The 15,490-nt window shown below is 44.1% G+C and overlaps 1 protein-coding gene across 1 annotated transcript in view; it reads right to left on the minus strand.

Moving 5' to 3' along the window:
* The window catches only part of LOC310773229 (uncharacterized protein), an 85,815-nt gene that overhangs the window by 56,307 nt on the left and 14,018 nt on the right, over nucleotides 1–15,490 (minus strand). Inside the window, exons 49-78 of the mRNA XM_083633120.1 lie at nucleotides 13,257–13,356; nucleotides 12,951–13,127; nucleotides 12,436–12,644; nucleotides 12,238–12,332; nucleotides 12,101–12,126; nucleotides 11,906–11,927; nucleotides 11,786–11,813; nucleotides 11,602–11,686; nucleotides 11,321–11,467; nucleotides 11,025–11,236; nucleotides 10,826–10,929; nucleotides 10,613–10,731; nucleotides 10,350–10,517; nucleotides 10,064–10,263; nucleotides 9,850–9,962; nucleotides 9,527–9,633; nucleotides 9,221–9,397; nucleotides 8,706–8,914; nucleotides 8,508–8,602; nucleotides 8,371–8,396; nucleotides 8,176–8,197; nucleotides 8,056–8,083; nucleotides 7,872–7,956; nucleotides 7,592–7,738; nucleotides 7,296–7,507; nucleotides 7,097–7,200; nucleotides 6,884–7,002; nucleotides 6,621–6,788; nucleotides 6,335–6,534; nucleotides 1,077–1,189 (exon numbers count right to left, since the gene is read on the minus strand). Coding sequence (XP_083489246.1) covers nucleotides 1,077–1,189; nucleotides 6,335–6,534; nucleotides 6,621–6,788; nucleotides 6,884–7,002; nucleotides 7,097–7,200; nucleotides 7,296–7,507; nucleotides 7,592–7,738; nucleotides 7,872–7,956; nucleotides 8,056–8,083; nucleotides 8,176–8,197; nucleotides 8,371–8,396; nucleotides 8,508–8,602; nucleotides 8,706–8,914; nucleotides 9,221–9,397; nucleotides 9,527–9,633; nucleotides 9,850–9,962; nucleotides 10,064–10,263; nucleotides 10,350–10,517; nucleotides 10,613–10,731; nucleotides 10,826–10,929; nucleotides 11,025–11,236; nucleotides 11,321–11,467; nucleotides 11,602–11,686; nucleotides 11,786–11,813; nucleotides 11,906–11,927; nucleotides 12,101–12,126; nucleotides 12,238–12,332; nucleotides 12,436–12,644; nucleotides 12,951–13,127; nucleotides 13,257–13,356 — 3,617 coding nt within the window. The remainder of the gene's footprint in view (nucleotides 1–1,076; nucleotides 1,190–6,334; nucleotides 6,535–6,620; nucleotides 6,789–6,883; nucleotides 7,003–7,096; nucleotides 7,201–7,295; nucleotides 7,508–7,591; nucleotides 7,739–7,871; nucleotides 7,957–8,055; nucleotides 8,084–8,175; nucleotides 8,198–8,370; nucleotides 8,397–8,507; nucleotides 8,603–8,705; nucleotides 8,915–9,220; nucleotides 9,398–9,526; nucleotides 9,634–9,849; nucleotides 9,963–10,063; nucleotides 10,264–10,349; nucleotides 10,518–10,612; nucleotides 10,732–10,825; nucleotides 10,930–11,024; nucleotides 11,237–11,320; nucleotides 11,468–11,601; nucleotides 11,687–11,785; nucleotides 11,814–11,905; nucleotides 11,928–12,100; nucleotides 12,127–12,237; nucleotides 12,333–12,435; nucleotides 12,645–12,950; nucleotides 13,128–13,256; nucleotides 13,357–15,490) is intronic.

Genomic DNA, 15,490 nt, shown 5'->3' on the forward strand with positions numbered 1-15,490 from the left:
AACCAGTCGATCTGGGAATGCAGTAACCAGACCCGCTGACGGAGGTGGGCACTTTTTCCAAGCTACTTGGCAGGTGATTGGATGACCCATCTGTCTATCACTGCTGGTGGGTGTTAACTTCAACCAATCAGATCGCCGAAGTCGCCTGTGCCTGATCTCCGTGGTATTCATTGATTGAGTCCTCACGGTCGTAAAGTCACCTTCGAAGCATTTAGTTAGATTATAACGAACTAGTTGTGTGGCTTAGCCTTCCCAAATGTTGAGGGTCGTTTTTTAGAATTTAATACATAGAATTGGGAATGTTACATTCAATTTCATTCAGACCGCCTTCCGCGGCGGCAGCCATGTTGATGAGTGAGAAGAACTACAAAGACCATGTACCCACTACTTGCCCAGACGAACCTGAGCCCGCCTACGGCTGCCGCTGATTCGTCGGGCCGGCATGGTTCGACCAATCATCTTAACTGCCTGTGCATGACAAGATGGATACGTCGAGAGAATCTCTTTTGATCTCGCGAGGTTATCCATCTTGCAAGCAAGGTTATCTTTACTGTGCTGTTGCTTTAAAATGATACAAAAAATAAATGTCTCCCCATATAATATAATTTATATTCTGCATACAGGTCACATGGCAGAATACTGCTCAATTAAATACAATGGCCCATCTACACAAACATCACTTACAGGGGAGTTACTTACCCATTCACTTCAATAGAACTGTCCCATAAGTCTAGCCCCTATCTAGCCCCAATGCAAAATTTGAAAGTTGTGGTGAGTTATGTCTCTTCCTTCTATAGCACACAGAGAGGAAGCAAATTGTTGCATTTCTGATCAACTGTCATATATCATGTTATTTATGAGGGCTTTAAAACATCAATGACAGATGAATAGATCTGAGGGCCGGGGCTAATAAAAAATAAAAGGTCATGACCTCGGTGTCCTCAATGGTAGCTACGGGCCTGACTACAGTATAATCCTAATGTTAATTTAAAATGAGATATTCCTCTAAATTTGGCTAAAAATCATCCAAACGTCCAAAAAAAGTCAAATCTTTTTTTATAACTTCTGTATGCTACCTGCTGTGTTAATTTGAGCCGCAGATTCCCTCAGATACGCCAATAGCACTTGGGCCATTTCCTCTCTTCTGGCTGGTGTCATTCTGTTGAACGTGCTGGATAATCCGTCCACCCTGGAATTATGAATGTAATAGTAGCATCAGCATCACATTTGTATTCATGTCATCACAGCATAGAGATAGCATCAGTTTAAAAAAAGATGCAAATATGGCCATAGATTTGGAAGGGGAAAAAACAGCTGTCTCACATGAAATAGTGAGCAGTATCTTAAGCCCAGACTTCTTGAGGCAGAGCAGATTGTACATTTTGGGGATCTTACGGTGCCATGGGAGGAAACAGTGGATGAGGCACACTAAAGGAAAATGGTTATAGGCTACTAAACTGGCAGCGATGGAGCACTGGGTTTGGGACTTAGTCATGTGCTAACGGGTTGTCGCATAGCTACGATAGCTATGGGTGGAGCTTAAAGCAGCTACGAGCAACTTTTTCGATTGTTATTAAACAGTATAATTACAATATTGATGCATCACATCTTACTTATAATAGTAGCTGAGACCAAAGCCATGTCAATCGGAGATTGCTCCCTTAGGTGATTATTAAGTCTGTGTCTGTCTAAACTCGCGTCAACAGGGGGCTCTCTCTCTCTCTCTCCTACCGCCGGACCGGCTACACCCGGAAGTGAAACGCGGAAGTGAAACCCGGAAGTGAAACGCAGCTGCCTGCCTACCCCGTTCGCGCTGCCTAGCAACATAACATAAACAATGTGAACGCCACGCATACTCTCGGGAACATCTCTCGTTATATTCTAACAGGTTTTTTGGAAGTTATTTTGTGGTTATGGCCGAAGTGGCTGCTGCAAACCGTTTCATTTCACTTCCTGATCTGCCCTGGCCACAGACAGACTAACACTGGCCGATTCACTCGGGGTTCAAGCGAGACTACTCTGCGTTGGTCTCGTCGACTATTAGAGGTAAGATGTGATGCATTGATATTAAATTTATACTGTTTAATAACAATCGAAAAAGTTGCTCGTAGCTCCTTTAAAATAGACAATCAAGGCTACAGGTATATAGCTAATGGGAGCCAGTGAGCTGGGAGCTGTGGCTGAGGAAAAAGCATATTGACTGGGCACAAAGTTGCTAAAGTTAAGTAGGCTACCTTTGAGTGTGACAGTGTAACCTTGTCAGATGCGCCACTTGTCCCTACTGATACTTCCACCACTTACTCTGGAGATGATGCGCCATTTGTCCTCTTCTCCCTACGTATACTCCCATCACTTATAAAGCCTCAGCCAGGAAGGATGACATCATTGATGATATCACAATTGCACAAGTGAGATAACTGATGACAATGACATCACAATTGTGACACACACACCGCCACCCACATGGGAATGTGTGTGCTTCAGTAGCCTATTTTCTTTGGGTTCAGTCAGTGAGAAGTGGCCTATTAGTAATAATATGGACCACTATTTGACTGTTTTGTGGAGATTACGTAAGGGATAATGTATTGTGAGCCGGTGATTACTGGCAAAATAATGACCGACAGGTGAATGATTGAGCCCGACGCGCAGCGGAGGGCTTAATCATTCACCTGAAGGTCATTATTTCCAGTAATCACCGGCTCACTATACATTATCCCGCTTAGAACACGGCCTACAACTAAATCATTCAATAATCTGACAAAAATAATTATTCAAATAGATTTTTTAATAGCGTTTTCAACGACAAAGCGGTTTCATTCGTAATTGGCACACAAGACACCACAGCTGCAACTGGTTGGCCTAATTAGTAGTGCTTGCTGACAAAAGGCTCTTATCAACTGATTAATCCAGGTGTGGCAGAGCAGCGGTCGGTTGTCGAGAAATAATGACCGGTGAATCTTGTTGATTGACCAATCAGAATCGAGTATTCAAGAGAGCCTGTTATAATTATTTGTAATGTTCATCTAATCTTTTGCATATTTAATCATAACAGAAAATGTGTAATACAAAAAATTATTGTCTTAATGTAAGTAATGAATTGGGGAAGGTTCATGGTGATATCTATTCAGCTGTAGTGTCTCGCCTTAGCAATAGAGCTCAACAGGCACGTGACTTTTCGTGACGTAATTTGCCCCGGAAGTAAGTTTCGCATTCATTTTCTCCATAGACATTTCAATAAATCCTTATATAACAAGTTTTAAAGCTCGAACCCGTGACCTACTGAATCGTGAGTGACCATAAAACATTTGGTTTAAGCAAGAACAAAAAATAGCAGAGGGGGAAATCAATTTATTTGTTCTGTAATTTTTTGTTCTCGCTTAAATTGAAAGACATTGCCCACATTGCCAAATTTATAGATAGATAGATACAGTAGATAGATAGATAGATAGATTCCTAACACTAGAACAACCGCAACGCGGACTTATGCCTCCGCCATTAGTTCATTCTTGAGTCCAAATCGCCATTTGAGGCAAATTTGAAGAAATTCCGTCAAGGCGCTCCTGAGATGTTGCGTTACAGAGCTTGGAAATTGGGTGTGTGAGGTCACAGTGACCTTGAACTTTGACCACCAAAATTTTGGCAAATTCGAAGAAATTCCATCAAGACATTCCTGAGACATCTCGTTGACAAGCTTGAAAATGGCATTCGAGAGGTCACAGTGACCTTCACCTTTGATAACCAAAATGGAATCAGTTCATCTTTGCGTCCAAGTCGATGTTTGAGCCAAATCAGAAGAAATTCTATTAACTCATTCACCGCCAAAGACGTCTTTGATGTCTTATCAGAAATAGCCATCCACGCCAAAGACGTGTTTGACGTGTTTTTGTTTTTATTACTGCAGCGCGTATTTCAAACACTTCCCCAGCCTCTGACATAGTATCAGGTCCCTACCATCTAAGACAACACGTGAACAAACACATACCGCAGCTGTTGTTTTGAAATTGAGCAGGAGGAATATCAGAAAACGGATAAGGAGCTTGCCTTGTGCAGACAGGAGAAACGCCATTGAAACGCCCCTCGCGCGCTGCAGGAGCTGGTCGCTTTCCTGTGTGCCAGCCGGAGAAAACGGGAGAAAGTTCCAGAGATGCGTTTGATCATCGGAGGAATGAGGAAATGATCGATCAGTTTGACGGGTAATCCAGAGGGCGGTGAGGAAGTGTTGAATAGCCGAGGGGAAAACGGGAACGATCAAACAGCAGGGAGTATAGGACAGGGAGGCAAGAAGACAAGCCAGAAGCGGCAGTCACAGCAGCCCGCTGTCCTTCTCAAGAGCTATTCAGTTGGTTCATGAAATCGCTGGGCTGCGTGCCCTCCAGTGTTGCTCCTGGCCAATCCCGGCGCCACAGGGCGTGGTTATTGCTTATCCTATGTGGGGTTAGAAATCACGCAACGAAGGGGGATCGTGTGTGTGTGTGTGTGTGTGTGTGTGTGTGTGTGTGTCTGTCTGTCTGTCTGTCTGTCTGTCTGTCTGTCTGTCTGTCGGTGTGTCTGTCTGTCTGTCTGTCTGTCTGTCTGTGTGTCTGTCTGCACACTCACTCACACTGCTGTATTGTTGAATGTAAAAAAAAAAGCACTTCATGTGTATATATATATATATATATTTTTTTTTTTTTTTCATTTGTGTCATAACGAATAGTATTTACATGTCTGATGTCAATACAGTTCAAAATAAAAGAATTGAGAGCGAGTTCTGCTTGAGAACGTGTATTTTACAGAAATTGCCTTTTCTCCTGTTTGTCATCTCAGAGAGACCTTTTGGGCTAAAACAGGGTGTATATAAATGGATATACAGTAAGTAGAGTACAGAACATGCTAAAAGCTCACTTTTTTTTTCCTGGTGAACCCAGAGACATACATCTTCATTTTGAGGTATTGCAAATCACTCTGGTGCTAATAGATAATTTACTGTGGGTCTTGAAAGATGACCAACAATTATGAAAATCTTTGGCCTGTGCTAAATATTGGCAGTCCTAAACTGGCCATGAATGAGTTAAGCCGTTCTTGAGATATTGCGTTAACCAACTTGGGAATGGCATTCGTGAGGTCACAGTGACCTTGAAGTTTGAACACCAAAATGTAATCAGTTCATCCTTGAGTCTAAGTCGATGTTTGAGGCAAATTTGATGAAATTCCATTAAGGCGTTCCTCATATATTGCGTTAACGAACATCATACGGACGGACGGACGGACAACCCGGATCCATAATGCCTCCGGCCTGGCTATCGCCGGCGGAGGCATAAAAAGGGGTGTGCAGACCACTGAGATATATGAATGGAGGGAGTGTCCCTATCTCCTCCCTGTATGTTTATTGAAGCCAAAATCCGGCCAGATCAGTGGAACCAGATTATGCGCAGTAGCTCCGTTGATTTAGAACCTCTGTGGGCTCCCCGCCCCTCTGAACTTTCTTATGTAGAGCTGCTGTTTCTAGAATGCGCACAGTGCGTTGTGTATTTATATACAGTCTAGCTCTCTAAATATGGCACTTTAAGTTGTAATATTTTTTGTCTCGCCAAAACTAACCAGGAAGATTCCCACATGAGACCAAAAGTGGAGGCATGTATGCTCCTCTCGGCCTCACTGGGGAAATTATCCGAAGCAGCCTAATGTTTCCGTGGCATTTTGATTAACTTTATGATTTAATTCCTTTTGGAGCAAATGTTGGTTTTACAAATCTAACCTTGACGCTTTACTCTACGTTGTTTACTGATAGGCTATAGTGTGGGTAGGGCAGCAACGTTGTAACGTTCCATTTAATATAGCTCAGTGGTAACGTTAGCCTAGCTGCCTAGTCTCGTCTCTGTTAACTATATCCTTACAACAGCTAAGAAAGGAGCTTGTGAAGAACGAACATCCCCACAGTCAAAGCATTTCTCTGAGATATCCATATAAAAACGTTTGTTGCTTTAACACCAAAAATAAAACCTGTTTATGTGACGCTAACGGCTAACCAGTTAGCGATTAGCTCATGGCTGGTGCTTGCGTATTAGGCCTCATCTTACACCGGGACGGGAGTTAACGTTATAAAACACATTTCCTGGCAGTTGGACAACCTGGTAAGTTCTGAAAATATGTGTATAGTATTGTGTTATTCCAGCTATCGTTATCGGTTGTTAAGTTATAGTATTGAGCCGATAAATAATGGACCTCAAATGGTGTCCATCTTATTTATGTCGATGGTGCAGACAAGTTGATGACAGGGCTGGATAAAAGTAAAATCTTTGCATGAAAACGCAACTTATATTCTCCAATTTGCAGTAAGATTCTCAATACTCACACGACATGGTAGTTTGTGCAGTTGATGTTTGAGGTTACGCTCTTGAGCATCACTGGATTGAAACTTGGGAGGACAGGCATCAGTATTACTCGGAACCAAACAAACCAGTCGTGTCTTTCAAAGCCCGGAAAATGGGGACTGATGATCGTGAAGGTCCGATTCATCACAAGATCTCTCACAACAGGTTGGATATCAGGGACCTGCAAAAGTACGACATGAGAGGATAAGTGCTGGCTCAGTTTAAAAGCCAGGATTTTCCTTTGATCAAAGTGGAGGTGTAGCCCACCTCTCCATTTGCTGTCAGTTGCGTCAGGAACTCATCCACATTTTCCAAAGCGTTACCCTGTTCCAGTCGCTCAAACACAACATTGATCAGGTCTGTGTCATTCAAGGCTCCTGAGCTCAGTGTCAGCTGTGCCACCTGGGTAGGGGTAAGCAGTGACAACGCACCTGCCTACAAAAGGAAATAAAGACAGTAGGTGCAAAGCCGTAGGTGGACCTTTCAATGAGGGCCACTAATACTCCTGTACAATCACACCAGCCACTTACAGTGGAGAAGTGTGGATTGATGGTTTGCAAATCCTGCAGGGTAGCAAAACCAGAGAAGTTGCCAAAGGTTATCTGTAGCCACTCTGCGCTACCGTTGATGTTTGAGACACAGCCAGGATCTGAAATGAAGACACAAGCAAAGACGTTAGCAGGATATCAATGCCACATGGTATCAAGACTTTACGGAGTTGACCCCCGAGTCTCTGGTTTTACCTGACGAGTCATTTCTTGCGAGGAATGGATAGATGAAGTCAGTGAAGACTGCTCGCTGTGTTTTTCTGTCCATGGACGCCATTTGGCTGCTGAGAGCCTGGATGCTGAAATGTGAAAGATGACCTTTAAGATCTAATCTATTTGACAACTGCAGGCTCCTCTGCCATCCTTTTTTCACATTGGAGCAAGGTTTACTTACACAATTCGGTAGGTCTGACAGCTGAAGTTCCTGGAGCTGAGACAGACCAGGAAGTTGCGTGATGGAGCAGCCAAGAATGGACGAAGTTTCCCCTGGAACCACTTGCTGACAAAGCTCTGATTCTGCAGTTGTGCCTGGCTGAAGTTACCGATTTTCACCTCTCCAAGTGCCTCAAGGACATGTGACAGGAATGGGCCACTGTTGTTGGGGGCCTGAAATGGCAGAAACCATTTTGGTATGACACAAAATTCATACAGGAAAACAACAGTTCTCTGAGATTATGGGATTGGGTTTACCATGGTGGAAAATTCCAGAAGAGCCTGGTCTAGCGCAGGAGCTGCCTTTTGGAAGAAAAGCTTCCAGACCTCTACTGGATAAGTCCTTTGGCTTCCCAGAGGGCATCTAATCAGTGTGACCAAATTGCTGGGTCTGAGATGGGTAGCCTTGGAAAAACAAAATGATACAGAGTGGGGGGGGGGGGGGGGTGAGGTTTCTGTGTGTCTAAGGCTAATCAACTCAAGATACTGGAGTAGGAGCCAAATGATTCACAGACACTCTCAACGTAACAAAGCTTACCGAGGAACAGGCGTGCTCAATGATGGTAAACTTGCACAGGGCTCCAGAGGAATTACCAGAAGACAGGAATTGTTCAAGTCGTGAGCTGAAGGAAACATTAAAAGGAAAGCTGTTGTTGTCTCTATTGGATGGCTCAAAGCACATTTGCCTATCCCAACTCTGAACAAAAAAGTGATGTGCCTACCTGTTGACTCCACCACAGACACGGGACTCTGCCAAAAATAAATGAATGTTTCAGAAGTTGTAGCATAATTTTGAGAATTTTTTGACCAATTTCAGATGTCTGCATTTTCTTTTGACTTACCATCAACCGCTGTTTCTTTGCACTGGCGAAATGCAAGACATAATTGTAAGTTTTTATGACATATTAGACAAGGTAACACAAACTTATTGCAGCCCCCTTAACAACTTTGCCATGCCTAACTTCCGCATTGTGATTGATAGTGCACCATCCAACAAAACACAGCCATACCCATACACCCAAGTTGACTGAACTTACCAACAAAGGTCTTGGTCTTGGGCAGCCTGTTTGACAGAAAATTTAATTGAAGCCATGGCATTAGTAGAGCTATTTTGTATAGTAGTGGATCTTGGCTTTCCAGAACAATTGTGTCAAAAGTGCAGTTTGCCACATACGTTTGAATGTCTCCATTAGTGACTCGATGCTTGATCTCACACCCTCTGTGAGATACAGTGGCAGGGATTCCAAACTTTGCTGAAGACCAGTGAGTCTGAGGGAAGAAAATACATGTTATTGCGGTCTGTCTGGAGTACCAGTTCTGTTATGCAGCCTCGTCATGTGTGTCTGTGGACTTCAAACTTATCATCTCTTACATGGCATTGTAGGATCTACAGCTGATGTTACTGGGGATCACAACCAAAATGCCAGGATGGATGCTGGCAATCACAATAACCAGATTGACCTGGAACCACCGCTGGAAGTCTCTTGGCTCAAAGTTGTGGAATTCAGGAGCAAGAGCTGTCAAGGTCAGGTTCAGGATGGTGTCTCTTACGGCTCGATTTTGGATGGTGGTGATGTTTCTCTGTAAATAAAATGATTTGTGGTTTACTTAAGAAGGGCATGCTACCGTTATGGTGATCATAGCAGAAATTAGATTAATCTTGGTGGCACATAATATTGTACTTCAGACCATCAGCAGTGGGTATCAAGACATCGCAGGGATTAAGTCATTCCAGGAGTATACTGGAAATTCATCATTACAGGTCGGCCCAATTTAGGTCCCTAGGAGGCTTATAGCAAATGCCCTTCAGCCGAGGAGAAGTTTTACATGGACTTTATATCAACTAATGGGAAAACTTGACAAGCAAACCCACACTTAAGCATTTACCTTCATAGCGAGTCCTGCAAAAGTCTCGAAAAACTGATTGAGCTTTTCTTCATCAGGGGACTCTGTCAAGCTGCTGAACACATCCCTCACAATGGTCTCATTGTCCAAAGCGTTACTGTCTGGATCCAGGATCAGCTCAGCTTTCTGATTTGGTGAGAGGGAGTCCAAAACTGCCACCTAAAGACAAGAACAAAGTATGAATCACGATTTCTCCTTCACAATGGTAAATCTACGAGCAGACGTGAAAAGGTTATGGACATTGCGCTTTGCTTGAAAGGAAGACTGTGAGCGTAACGTATGATTTACCCCAGAGATGTTGAAGAATGCCAGGTCAGAGTAGGTTGTGTATTCGGAAAAGGGACCCAGGTTGGTTTCGATCCACTGTTTGTCACTGCGTATTCCCTGCCTGCAAGCTAAGACATATACATGGACATTAGCATATTTACAAAGTAGCAAGCACTATCTCTCATTATGACCCATACATGCAACAGGCCAAATCAAAAGTTACCATACAATTAAATGGTTGGGTCAATACTCCGTGCAACTTAAGCATACGTTGCCATGGTCTGAGGTCAATGGGCAAGCCCAACTAAGCAGCGGTGGGGCACAGTCTACTCTGTCAGCCATACCTGGTGTGTTGATAACATTGGCAGATGTCTTCAGGAAGTCCAGCAGAACCTCTGCGATCTCTCGCTGCATGTGCAATGGTATCGCATGGGAAGCCTCAGTAAACCCACTCACACTGCAAATGGTGAATATACAAACTCATAACCAGTTCTTCAATCACATTTGGTACACCTGAGCCATACATGCAATGTCGTCCCTCTGTGTAATGCAACTCACACGACATGGTAGTTTGTGCAGTTGATGTTTGAGGTTACGCTCTTGAGCATCACTGGATTGAAACTTGGGAGGACAGGCATCAGTATTACTCGGAACCAAACAAACCAGTCGTGTCTTTCAAAGCCCGGAAAATGGGGACTGATGATCGTGAAGGTCCGATTCATTACAAGATCTCTCACAACAGGTTGGATATCAGGGACCTGCAAAAGTATGACATGAGAGGATAAGTGCTGGCTCAGTTTAAAAGCCAGGATTTTCCTTTGATCAAAGTGGAGGTGTAGCCCACCTCTCCATTTGCTGTCAGTTGCGTCAGGAACTCATCCACATTTTCCAAAGCGTTACCCTGTTCCAGTCGCTCAAACACAACATTGATCAGGTCTGTGTCATTCAAGGCTCCTGAGCTCAGTGTCAGCTGTGCCACCTGGGTAGGGGTAAGCAGTGACAACGCACCTGCCTACAAAAGGAAATAAAGACAGTAAGTGCAAAGCCGTAGGTGGACCTTTCAATGAGGGCCACTAATACTCCTGTACAATCACACCAGCCACTTACAGTGGAGAAGTGTGGATTGATGGTTTGCAAATCCTGCAGGGTAGCAAAACCAGAGAAGTTGCCAAAGGTTATCTGTAGCCACTCTGCGCTACCGTTGATGTTTGAGACACAGCCAGGATCTGAAATGAAGACACAAGCAAAGACGTTAGCAGGATATCAATGCCACATGGTATCAAGACTTTACGGAGTTGACCCCCGAGTCTCTGGTTTTACCTGACGAGTCATTTCTTGCGAGGAATGGATAGATGAAGTCAGTGAAGACTGCTCGCTGTGTTTTTCTGTCCATGGACGCCATTTGGCTGCTGAGAGCCTGGATGCTGAAATGTGAAAGATGACCTTTAAGATCTAATCTATTTGACAACTGCAGGCTCCTCTGCCATCCTTTTTTCACATTGGAGCAAGGTTTACTTACACAATTCGGTAGGTCTGACAGCTGAAGTTCCTGGAGCTGAGACAGACCAGGAAGTTGCGTGATGGAGCAGCCAAGAATGGACGAAGTTTCCCCTGGAACCACTTGCTGACAAAGCTCTGATTCTGCAGTTGTGCCTGGCTGAAGTTACCGATTTTCACCTCTCCAAGTGCCTCAAGGACATGTGACAGGAATGGGCCACTGTTGTTGGGGGCCTGAAATGGCAGAAACCATTTTGGTATGACACAAAATTCATACAGAAAAACAACAGTTCTCTGAGATTATGGGATTGGGTTTACCATGGTGGAAAATTCCAGAAGAGCCTGGTCTAGCGCAGGAGCTGCCTTTTGGAAGAAAAGCTTCCAGACCTCTACTGGATAAGTCATTTGGCTTCCCAGAGGGCATCTCATCAGTGTGACCAAATTGCTGGGTCTGAGATGGGTAGACTTGGAAAAACAAAATGATACAGAGTGTGTGGGGAGGGGGGGGTGAGGTTTCTGTGTGTCTAAGGCTAATCAACTCAAGATACTGGAGTAGGAGCCAAATGATTCACAGACACTCTCAACGTAACAAAGCTTACCGAGGAACAGGCGTGCTCAATGATGGTAAACTTGCACAGGGCTCCAGAGGAATTACCAGAAGACAGGAATTGTTCAAGTCGTGAGCTGAAGGAAACAATAAAAGGAAAGCTGTTGTTGTGTCTATTGGATGGCTCAAAGCACATTTGCCTATCCCAACTCTGAACAAAAAAGTGATATGCCTACCTGTTGACTCCACCACAGACACGGGACTCTGCCAAAAATAAATGAATGTTTCAGAAGTTGTAGCATAATTTTGAGAATTTTTTGACCAATTTCAGACGTCTGCATTTTCTTTTGACTTACCATCAACCGCTGTTTCTTTGCACTGGCGAAATGCAAGACATAATTGTAAGTTTTTATGACATATTAGACAAGGTAACACAAACTTATTGCAGCCCCCTTAACAACTTTGCCATGCCTAACTTCCGCATTGTGATTGATAGTGCACCATCCAACAAAACACAGCCATACCCATACACCCAAGTTGACTCAACTTACCAACAAAGGTCTTGGTCTTGGGCAGCCTGTTTGACAGAAAATTTAATTGAAGCCATGGCATTAGTAGAGCTATTTTGTATAGTAGTGGATCTTGGCTTTCCAGAACAATTGTGTCAAAAGTGCAGTTTGCCACATACGTTTGAATGTCTCCATTAGTGACTCGATGCTTGATCTCACACCCTCTGTGAGATACAGTGGCAGGGATTCCAAACTTTGCTGAAGACCAGTGAGTCTGAGGGAAGAAAATACATGTTATTGCGGTCTGTCTGGAGTACCAGTTCTGGTATGCAGCCTCGTCATGTGTGTCTGTGGACTTCAAACTTATCATCTCTTACATGGCATTGTAGGATCTACAGCTGATGTTACTGGGGATCACAACCAAAATGCCAGGATGGATGCTGGCAATCACAATAACCAGATTGACCTGGAACCACCGCTGGAAGTCTCTTGGCTCAAAGTTGTGGAATTCAGGAGCAAGAGCTGTCAAGGTCAGGTTCAGGATGGTGTCTCTTACGGCTCGATTTTGGATGGTGGTGATGTTTCTCTGTAAATAAAATGATTTGTGGTTTACTTAAGAAGGGCATGCTACCATTATGGTGATCATAGCAGAAATGAGATTAATCTTGGTGGCACATAATATTGTACTTCAGACCATCAGCAGTGGGTATCAAGACATCGCAGGGATTAAGTCATTCCAGGAGTATACTGGAAATTCATCATTACAGGTCGGCCCAATTTAGGTCCCTAGGAGGCTTATAGCAAATGCCCTTCAGCCGAGGAGAAGTTTTACATGGACTTTATATCAACTAATGGGAAAACTTGACAAGCAAACCCACACTTAAGCATTTACCTTCATAGCGAGTCCTGCAAAAGTCTCGAAAAACTGATTGAGCTTTTCTTCATCAGGGGACTCTGTCAAGCTGCTGAACACATCCCTCACAATGGTCTCATTGTCCAAAGCGTTACTGTCTGGATCCAGGATCAGCTCAGCTTTCTGATTTGGTGAGAGGGAGTCCAAAACTGCCACCTGATGACAAGAACAAAGTATGAATCACGATTTCCCCTTCACAATGGTAAATCTACGAGCAGACGTGAAAAGGTTATGGACATTGCGCTTTGCTTGAAAGGAAGACTGTGAGCGTAACGTATGATTTACCCCAGAGATGTTGAAGAATGCCAGGTCAGAGTAGGTTGTGTATTCGGAAAAGGGACCCAGGTTGGTTTCGATCCACTGTTTGTCACTGCGTATTCCCTGCCTGCAAGCTAAGACATATACATGGACATTAGAGCTGTCGCGATTCCTCGAGTACCTCGAATAACTCGAATAATTAAATTGATCGAGGCCAAAATGATTCGCCTCGACACGGCATTTAGAGAGACTGTTTCTCACGGACGCTTACTGGTGTGGCACAGCGCTCTTCCTGTGTAAACACGTGAGGACACAGACAGACCAGAGAGCAGCTATAGCAACTAGCGAGCGGACCCCGCAAAATGGAACGAGGCGACGGAGAAAGCATACAGGAGGAGCCGGGAAGGGAAGAACCAGGGCCGAAAAAGCGACCGAAACTGTCTAAAGTGTGGGATCATTTCACGCTGAAAAAGGACACGAACTCAGTGGTGTGCAAGTACTGTAAGACGATCCTTGCATATCACAACAGTATGTCGTCAATGCTTCAGCACCTGAACGGTAAACATCCAGTCTACGCATCCACCAGCGCATCAGCATCTACGTCGAGCGGAGCAAGGTAACGTAACGTTAACTATACACAACGCTAATGTAAATGTATGCTAATGATTGCTACTTGATATTAAGACTAGTAGTAGTTGTGCTGCTGGCTTGCCACGTTGCCAATATGACTATTAGTAACTGCATTCACGCTGCATTTTTTTGATGTGGCTTGCCGTTTTCTGAAATACAAATACAAAGCTCAACCTAACCTAAAATGTTAACCTAACGTTAGCGGCTAATTTAACAGCGTTGTGTGTGTGTGTGTGTGTGTGTGATCACACTAGCCTGTTGGTGTGTGAGAGAGAGAGAGAGTGAGTGTGTGTGTGTGTGTGTGTGTGTGTGTGTGTGTGTGTGTGTGTGTGTGTGTGTGTGTGTGTGTGTGTGTGAGAGAGAAAGAGTGTGTATGTGGAGAATGTACATTTACACACCCTAGACCGGTCGACTCTTCTCATGATGATTGCAAACAACTATTTAATTGGTGCATTTTAGGCTCCAATTATTACACCACCTGACCTGTTATCTTGCTATTCTGATATTTGTGTCAATAATAGGCAACAGGTCTAGGGTGTGTAAATGCGCATTCTCCAGTTTTGTTATGAACTTACCTAATAAATATCAATATTAATTATTATTTCACCTCTTTTTCAGCGGATCACAGCGTACAATGGACAGCTTTATAAGGACGGGTCCATCATGTTCAAGTGAACAAGCAGCTGAGTTCAGCAATAGCATCTTGAATATGATTGTGACAGACATGCGCCCTCTGTCCATGGTGGAAGATAAAGGATTCAGAAAGATGATTTCGAGTTTCAACCCGAACTACACACTTCCCTCAAGGACCTTCTTCACGAATAAGATGGAGAAAAAGTATGAGGAGGTCAAAGGCAAGTTGATCGAGAGGCTTAAGACGCCAAACATGATGGCACTCACTACTGACATTTGGACAAGTGTAGCGACAGAGGCCTATATGGGGGTGACGTGTCACTTTCTGAGAGAGGATTGGGAAATGGAGTCCCACTGCCTTACAACCATGCCCCTTGAAGAGAGACACACGGGTGCACATATTGCAGAGTGGATTGAAGAGGTTATTGCCAAATTCGAAATTCCACCAGAGAAGATCAAAGCTGTTGTCCATGACAACGCGTCCAATGTCATATCAGCTGTGGCCATTGTGGGGAAAAAACATGGATGGGCATCAGTGCGATGTGCAGGTCACACCCTAAACTTGGTGGTGCAGGCTGGTCTCAAGAGCAACCCAGCTATCTCCAAGACTGTGGGTGCTTCAAGATCCCTTGTCGAACACTTCAAGAGAAGTGAACTGGCATGCACCAAGCTAAAGGCTAAGCAGAAGCAAATGGGCTCAGGGCACTCCAGTGATGAAAAAATGTTGGTGCAAGATGTAAGTACTCGCTGGAACTCTACTCATAAAATGTTATCCAGGCTGGTGGATCAAAGGTGGCCAGTGACTGCTACACTCTCCGACCCAGCAGTGACACAGAGAGGGAAGCACTACCTTGACCTCAACAACGAACAGTGGGACCTGATTGGGGAGCTGAGCGAGGGCCTTCAGCCATTTGTTGGAGCTACCGAGTTTCTGAGTGGTGAAAAATATGTTACTATCTCTGTTCTTCCAAAGATGGTGCAAGGCCTTACGAAATCCA

This window comes from Poromitra crassiceps (genome assembly GCF_964638095.1).
Source record: "Poromitra crassiceps genome assembly, chromosome: 3".
In the NCBI taxonomy this organism is placed as follows: domain Eukaryota; kingdom Metazoa; phylum Chordata; class Actinopteri; order Beryciformes; family Melamphaidae; genus Poromitra; species Poromitra crassiceps.